Source organism: Bos indicus, chromosome 23 (assembly GCF_029378745.1).
Source record: "Bos indicus isolate NIAB-ARS_2022 breed Sahiwal x Tharparkar chromosome 23, NIAB-ARS_B.indTharparkar_mat_pri_1.0, whole genome shotgun sequence".
Classification (NCBI taxonomy): Eukaryota; Metazoa; Chordata; class Mammalia; order Artiodactyla; family Bovidae; genus Bos; species Bos indicus.
Genome location: NC_091782.1, coordinates 22,200,028 through 22,208,899, shown reverse-complemented (window position 1 = coordinate 22,208,899; position 8,872 = coordinate 22,200,028). Strand labels below are relative to the sequence as shown.

Genomic DNA, 8,872 nt, shown 5'->3' with positions numbered 1-8,872 from the left:
GGTAAACGCAGGATTGTGCCCCTGTTGTTGTTGATGTTAAATTGTTAAAAGGAGATCCCATTTTTGCCTGTACTGACCTTAAACTTGGAGAACACTGGTTAAGACATGATCCAATCCCTGCCTTAACACCAAAAATATCTTTGGTTTATTTTTTAATGACTTGTCCAAGGAGTTCTTACTGAACCTCTTCCTTGGTGCACAGCCATGGGGAATTCAGATGGAGAATTTTGCCTGTGGGAAACTTCCCTTGGTCTGACTTGGGACAGGGTGGCCAGGTGGATTGTCCTTGTCACCCCCAAATGGTCCCACACCTCCCAATTCTAGCCCCTCCCATTAATCTACCTTCCTGGCTCCTCCATATGACTGCTGCAAACTTTCATTTGACTATTACCAGGGGAGATGTAGACATGAAGAAGAAATAAGTGAGAGGAGTTTTGCTATGTCTGTTGTACTCAAGAGGCTCAGGGAGACGATGCATGTAGAAATAGGTCATCCCATTTAGGTCATTAGTTAAGTACTGTGTCATTTGGAAATTTTGAAAAATCAGTATCATCAAACTTTTGGTTGTGTAATCAGAGGACTTTATTAAACATTCTATATACAAAGCACTTCATTCTGCTCTTTGGACATACAAAACAAGTGACTTATTGAGTAACAAGGGTAAATCTGTCTCCAAAAATTTATGGTCTTATCTGGGAAAGAAAATACATGCACACAAGAAAGCTAAAAGTAAATAATACTATACAATAAATACTGACTCAACAGTGAATGGCCCAGATATACATATTGCAAGAAATCAGTGGAGAGAATCAGCACTTCTGGTTGACTGATTAGGGAAGGCTTTACAGGGAAGGCAAAAAGTGATGCACAGTTCAGACACAGAAAGCCCTGGATATGTGTATAGTCTCTGAAATATACTCTTTCCAGGGCAGGATACCAAGTATCACAATTCTGTAAACACTGAATGAAAAGATCCTTCAGTAGATTTTGCTGGCTGGTCACCCTGATGAAAGAAACTGAATCCCATGCTCAACACTTTCATTTAGATGCCAGTGAACCAAGACTTCCCTGGTGGTCCACATTTCTGAAGCAGCGGGCACAGGTTTGATTCTTGATCAGAGAACTGAGATCCCACATGCTTCACGGCCAAAAAATTTTCTTTAAAAAGAGAAGAAATTAGATGCCAATGAACCAACTCCTATGAGAGTGTCTCATCCACACTCATGCAAAAGATCATGGCTGTTTGCTGTTTGTGCGTGTGTTGCACATACATGAATTCATAGGGACTCGAATACAAACAGCTTATATTTTAATGCCAATTATTATTTGCCAAGTACTATTCTCAGTATTTTATCTACATTTGTTCATTTAATCTTTCCAATAGCCCTATAGGGTAAGCTCCATTATTCTCAATTTCTGGTTGGGAAAATCAAAGTTCCAGGAATTTAAATAACTGTCCCAAGGATTATCAAGTACTAAGTGCTTTGCCCAAGAATCTGGGCCAGTTTCTCCTTGAGCCACCTGGCCAAGTCACTTCCTTGGTGAGGTGAGAACGGGGCGTGCCACGTATCTCCACCCTGGGTCTTCCACGGTCAGCCTGATCCATGCAGTTCTTTGTCACCTTTCAGGATGGGACAGACTGAAGACTTGTGTGGGCCACAAGAGGGAGGGTGGACTTCTCCAAGAGATCGTCAAATGATGGTGGGGCTTCTCTGTTAGCATCCACGAGCCTTTATTTAATTATTTTTTATCTTTAGGTCACACCACGCAGCAGGCGGGACCTTAGTTTCCCTACCAGGGGTCTGACCTTCACCCCCTGCGTTGGCAGCGCTGAGTCTTAACCACTGGACCACCAGGGAAGTCCTCCATGAGGCTTTCGTAATGAATAATAACCCCAAGATAGAGTCTTTCGCACCTCCTCTCTTAGGGAGTGAGTACATCGGAGCAGAGTGTGCTTTCACATGAGATGTGGTTGCCAAACGCACAATACAGATGAAAGGCCAGCCTCTCCCTCTCTCTGTCTCTCAACCCTTCTCTCTTATGTTCAGACTTTCCATCTGCAAATGGAGGCACTTGGACTCAGTCTTTTCTAAAGTTTTTTCCAGAATTATAAATCTTAAAACCATCTAGCTCCATGACATTGCATCCTTCCTTCAATATGTTGATTTGGGGTAAGTGACCTTTCTTCATACGGAAATCTCTGCATTGGGAAAACCAGGACTGTGTCTGCTCCATTCTCCTCCCTTGAAGAGACCCTACAGAGACACTGGGAAATGCCAAATTAAAGCTTCTTTCTGACCTCATTTGCAAAGGGTGCAATTGTTGTCCTAAGATGAACAACACCACTTAGAAGATGACTCATTCTCCCGGTTGGTATATTTTTCTACCTTCTGATTATTATATTTTTGCTTTCTTAAACGTTCCCATTTACAGGAAATTTTCTATAGTGAAAAAAAAAGAAAGGGGGAATAAAAAAGTTTTACTACAGTTTCTGTGGTTAAAAAAAAAATGACACCCCTCATTCACAAAGTGAGTCGCCCTTTTCCATTTGTAATGTAACATCATTAATACTGGCTTCTTTTGTCTGTAACTTTAAAAACTTATTTATTTGGCTGTTCAGGGTCTTAGTTTCAGGATGTGGGCTCTTAGTTGCAGCATGTGGGATCTAGTTCCCTGACCAGGGATCAAACCTCAGGCCCCCTGCATCGGGAGCTTGGACTCTTAACCACTGGACCACCAGGAAAGTCCCACTACTGACTTCCTGGGGAGATAAGTAAGGGCCACTCATTGCCCCTTGCCCTTTATCCACTAATTTTTTTTTTTCCTGCTGCGTCTGACTGTGTGCTTGCTTTAAAAAGGACCTTTTTTTTTTTTTTTTCCAGAAGGATTTTTATCTGTAATACTGTTCTATTATCAGGTGGCTCCTGGTTTGAATGTTGAATTTGTTTACATACAAGGTAAGAAAATCAGTAGCTCTCTACTTGAAATATAATATTTCTCCTTTCTCATCCCAGGTTTCAAAACACCAGATTGTTTGTGGGGGTTCATCTTACATGGGCTTCCCAGGTGGCGCTAGTAGTGAAGAACCCACCTGCCAACGCAGGAGACATAGGAGACGTGCGTTCAATTCCTGAGTCTTGAAGATCCCCTGGAGAAGGGCATGGAAACTCACTCCAGTATTCTTGCCTGGAGAAGCCCATGGACAGAGGAGCCTGGCAGGCTACAGTCCACAGGGTGACAAAGAGTCAGACACCACTGAAGCAACTTAGCACGCAAGCACCTCTTACATAGTCAGAGTAGACAGAGAGACCCTCGGTGGCTCCGTGCTCTTGAGGACAAAGTCCAGGGCTAGGAATCAACAGACTTGGGTTTTTACCTCTGGCTCAAATCTCTATTAGCTGTTACTTATCACTCCAGCCTTCAGTCTCCTTAACTTAAACACCTTTCTGGCTCAAAAGCTCTATGCTTTTTGCTTGGTTCACGGCCAAAGAAGTTGTGTCTAAGCCAACGCTAGGCTGACCATGCAATCAATTTAAATGTGGAGGGGTGGAACATATTGGCCCTTGAATTCCTTTTGTCCAAAGAACAGTGACCTAGTTAGAGTCGGCCCAATGTTGGTGACTATGCATGAAAGCCCTCCCTCAGCCACCTATAGAATCTAGCTGGGTGACATCCCTGGCCACCACTGCCAAGACAAGCCAGAGCTCTCTTCCTGATGAGGCTGGAGACCCTGGCAAGACCAGGATTCTGCTGTCCACTGTTGGATACCCAGCATGGTATATATATGTAGACAGTGGATGGGGAAAACGTCAGCAACACAGAACAGCTTAGACAGAGGGGCTTTCCATCCTCTCTTCATGCCCTCCTCTGTCAGCACCACCAAGAGGGAGGCTTCCTTCATACTCTTCGGAGGCAAGAAGACACAAATGAGGACATTTCTCCTGGGGTCTCTGCTACTCCTGAAATGCATGACCTGGTCAAGAACAGACAATCACATCTTTAACATACAAGCAGCAATATCTAAAAGCATCATGACAACTGCATCATGGATCGACTCTTTCTTGAACAAGAAGCCCCTTTGGGTAGAGCCCCCTTGGCAAATGAAGAGTCGCTTCCCTTTAAGTCCCTTGGGAATCCAAGAATCAGCTTTGTTCTCTTGTCTGCAAAAGCTATTACAGAACTTGTTTGTCTCCAAGTTGGACCACGCCCTTTCCTCTTGGAAAAGACCTCTCTTTTGACCGAGGCCCTGGGTTGCTGCAGGAGGTCTCAGCCACATTGGCTACTAGAGCCCTGATGTACTAGGATCAGGGAGGCAGGCTCTTTCTATAATTCTTTTTCTGGCACTCTACATGTGTCTGTGTGAGTCTGTGTGTGTGTTGCTCTCTCTGTTTCTTTCTGTATTTCTCCATGTCTCTCTCTGTATCCCTCAGCCTCTCTCTGTACCTCTTTGTCTCACGGTGAAAGTAGGGGTCCTGCTGTAGACGTCTCCATCTCCCTGCCTGGTCTTCTCTCTCTCGCTCTAGAGGGACACGGAGACAGAGGATTGGAAGTCCTGACTGCACATGTCTGATTGCTCTTCCATCTCTGAGTTGCCACCCCATGTCACTAAGCGTCCCTGTCTGTCTGTCTCCCCCTGTGCCTCCCTTCCCTTTCTTTCTCTCTGTCTCTGACCCTTCTGCAAATGAAAACTAACTTCTGCATTATCTCCAAGGCCTCCTGCAGACAGTGTGTATCATAATTCCCTGATCTTTTAAAACTAGGGAAGAGAGAGGGTGACAGGAAGAACTATGGGGATGTTGTTGATATCATGGAGGATGTCCTGGGGATGGGGAATAAAAAGGAGGGAGAGAGGGAGCAGCTGGGACCACGGATCCCTCGGCTCACTCCCCTCTCAAAGACTCAGGCTGATTTACAGGCACCCCCCAGACAAGCCTGACTGTTTTAAAAGGAAAATAACAATTTCAGACATCCAAGAATCAGAAGTGTGACTATATCTCCAGCCAGAGCTAGGTGAGAGTAGACTGCCTGAGAAGAATCATTTCAATCAAGAAAACATCATTTCTGATTAGAATGAATCAAACTGAGATTTTTTTTTTCCCAAGAAATGTCACATACAGGCCATGTATATGGGGTCCCCTTCATTGTGTACTCACCTCCCAAGTTAGGAGTATAGCCTGGCTTACTAGCTTGGGCCTTTGGTGGGGTGACGAGAGAAATCAGAAGAAACATTCTGAGGAAGACAAAGGATAGTGGACTTGTCACCAGCAGTCTGTTCAATTATTCAGTCGTTAATAAGATCACCATTATTCAAAGCACGTGGAGAATTATTTCGTTAAGCACAGTATCGTGCTTAGTGAAACATGTCAGACAAAGACAAACACTGAATCTTATCACTTATATGTGGAATCTAAAAAAAATAAAACAAACCAGCAAACAGAAAAAGAAGCCGACTCACAGATATCGAGAACACACTAGTAGTTACCAGTGGGGAGAGGGGTGGAACAGGAGCAGAGGATTAAGAGGTGCAAACTACTACGTATAAAATAAATAGGCTGCCAAGATATACTGTACCGCATGGGGAATAGAGCCATCATTTTTGCAATAACTTTAAATGGAGTATAATCTATAAAAACATCAAATTACTATGTTGTACACCTGAAACTAACATAATACTGTAAATTGATTCCATCTCAGTTTTCTAAAAAAGCACATGTAGAATTGTGACCTACAGCAGTTTCTTTCTTGCCTTCACCTCATCCCTGTCCTTTTTTATTTTAGAACCACTGACAACATGCGAATAGGCTGGTATGAGAGATTCTCTTCCTCCCTGGCTTGGATGTTTCTCTGGAAGCCTCTAGTTTGAGACGGAGGTGGGGAGAAGGCAGTTGACTGGTGTGGAGAGAGTGAAACAGGTAATCCCTAGTCGTCAGGCAACTCCACTTTTTAAATTAACTTTTATTGAAGTATAGTTGCTTTACAATATTATATTAGCTTCTACTGTAGAGGACAGTGAAGCAACTGCACATATACATCTATCCCGTCTTTTTTGGATTTCCTTCGTATTTCAGTCACCAGAGAGCACTGAGTAGAGAGCTCCCTGAGCTACATCCCTAGAGACTGTCATACAGAGTGAAGTAAGTCAGAAAGAGAAAAACAAATGTCAGATATGAACACACATATGTGGAATCCAAAAAATGGTACAGATGATCTTATTTTCAAACAGCTCCTTCTCAGCTACTGAAATACTCAACAATACGATCACCAGCTTGCGATGCACCTGGTCTAAATTATCCTTGTGCTTCAGGTACATGTTGTGGATTGGAAATATCATCTTGCTGGTGGAATTATCACCACGTGAACATAGATTAATCCATCACATAGGATATAAAATGAATGCAAACAAGTATGTTTATTATTTTAGTTTAGGGGAGCTGGGACTGACACTCCCCAGGCAGGTAGCCCAAGGAGAAAGACTTAAATCTGGACTGTAGGATATGGTGACCTAGAAGTCAGAGACCTACAGATAGGAGAGGAGGAGACAGTTGATAGCCTACTTCCTCTGCTGCTGCTGCTGCTAAGATGCTTCAGTCGTGTCCGACTCTGTGCGACCCCATAGACGGCAGCCCACCAGGCTCCCCCGTCCCTGGGATTCTCCAGGCAAGAGCACTGGAGTGGGTTGCCATTTCCTTCTCCAATGCATGAAAGTGAAAGGTGAAAGTGAAGTTGCTGAGTCATGTCTGACTCTTAGTGACCCCATGGACTGCAGCCTACCAGGCTCCTCCGTCCATGGGATTTTCCAGGCAAGAGTACTTCCTCTGAGTAGGGCTAAAACACCAACTTACAATGGCTACAGCTGGAGGCAGAGTGAAGGAAGGACATAAAAAGGTAAGAACAAATTTGCCTAGGACCCAGAAAAGTGATTCTCTTTTTAACACTTATTTTTATTTTATTTAGCTGTGCCAGGTCTTAGATGCCGCACGTGGGATCTAGTTCCCTAACCAGGCATCAAACACAGGTCCCTTTCATTGGAAATGTGGAGTCTTAGCCACTGGGCCACCAGGGAAGTTCAACAGACCAGTAATTCTTAACCCTAAGAGTACATTAGAATCACTGGGGAGCTTAAAAATAATATAGTAACTCGGCTCTACTCTAAGACTTTCTAGTTTAATTTCTTCAGTGGAACCTGGACAGTGGTATTATTTACAAGCTGTCCAGGTGTTTCTGAGGTGCAGCCACCCTGGAAAACCACAGATTCAGACAATCAACAAGCTAATAATGAAATTCTGGGTATTATCCTGACTTACCTTGCATACAAAGACACAAAGAGAAGGAGGGGGGGAAATAACTATTTTCTATAACACCAAAGAGCAGAGCTTCCCTGTGGTAGCTGAATGGATAAATAACAGACACACGTAAAGGAGTGAAACTAAGCTGAAAGAGATTGGAAGAGTCAGATCTCTCTCCTGAGAGCATCCAGGAAGACCCCAGGGAAGAGGTGGGAATACATCAGATAGGCTGCTGCTGCTGCTAAGTCGCTTCAGTCGTGTCTGACTCTTAGTGACCCCATGGACTGCAGCCTACCAGGCTCCTCCGTCCATGGGATTCTTCAGGCAAGAGTCCTGGAGTGGATTACCATTGCCTTCTCCAATCAGATAGGGTAGCTGGAGGCAAACATTTACATTGCTGAGATACTTCAGGAAGGCTTAGATGAGTGTGTCTCAACCCTGACTACACTAGAACCACCTAGGGAGCTTATGCATCTTCCCAAATCCAAGTCACAGTGCAGACCAATCCAATTAAAACCTCGGGGGATGGCAGCGGTGGAGCAACATTTTTTTGTAAGCTTCCCAGTTGCTTCTGATATCCAGCCAACATTGAGAATCATTGCTTTAGATAATCATTAATGTTTCTTCTCAGTAAAAATTGGCTTTTTTTTTTCTTTTCCCCAGCTGGAAAGCATGTAAAGGTTATCAACCATCTTCCAGGTATGCAGACCAAGGACTGGGAAGGAGACCAAAGTTTCGGGAAGAGTAAGGCGAAAGGTATTTGCACCAATGTGGATGGACCTGGAGATTAGCATACTACATGAAGTAAGTTAGGCAGAGAAAGACAAATGTCATATGATATCACTTATATGCAGAATCTTAAAATGATACAAATGAACGTATTTACAAAACAGACTCACAGACATAGAACACAGCTATGATTACCAAAGGGGAAATGTGGGAGGGAGGGATAAATTGGAAGCTTAAAATTGACAGATACACACTACTATATTTAAAATAGATAACCAACAAGGACATACTGTATAGTAGAGGGAACTCTGCTCAATAGTCTGTAATAACCTAAATGGGAAAACAATTTGAAAAAAGAATAAATACATCTATAACTTTTCATACTGTTCATGGGGTTCTCAAGGCAAGAGTACTGAAGTGGTTTGCCATTCCCTTCTCCAGTGGACCACATTTTGTCAGAACCCTCCACCATGACCCATCTGTCTTGCGTGTCCCTACACGGCATGGCTCATAGTTTCATTGAGTTAGACAAGGCAGAGACATTACTTTGCCAACAAAGGTCTGTCTAGTCAAGGCTATGGTTTTTCCAGTAGTCATGTATGGATGGGAGAGTTGGACTATAAAGAAAGCTGAGCGCCGAAGAATTGACGTTTTTGAACTGTGCTGTTGGAGAAGACTCTTGAGAGTCCCTTGGACTGCAGTCATCCTAAAGGAAATTGACTTCATTGGAAGGACTGACGTTGAAGCTGAAACTCCAATACTTTGGCCACCAGACACCAAGAGCTGACTCATTTGTAAAGACCCTGATGCTGGGAAAGATTAAAGGTGGGAGGAGAAGGGGACAACAGAGGATGAGA

The 8,872-nt window shown here is 43.6% G+C and overlaps 1 protein-coding gene across 2 annotated transcripts in view; it reads right to left on the bottom strand.

Moving 5' to 3' along the window:
- Positions 1-558: 558 nt before the first annotated feature.
- LOC109577446 (putative adhesion G protein-coupled receptor F2P) overlaps positions 559-8,872 on the bottom strand; it is a 35,383-nt gene continuing 27,069 nt past the window's right edge. For both annotated transcript variants that reach the window (XM_019986374.2, XM_070778080.1), the window contains 2 exons: positions 5,154-5,230; positions 559-3,973 (listed from right to left, as the gene is read on the bottom strand). In XM_019986374.2, coding sequence (XP_019841933.2) covers positions 5,183-5,230 — 48 coding nt within the window. In that variant the 3' untranslated portion in view covers positions 559-3,973; positions 5,154-5,182. The remainder of the gene's footprint in view (positions 3,974-5,153; positions 5,231-8,872) is intronic.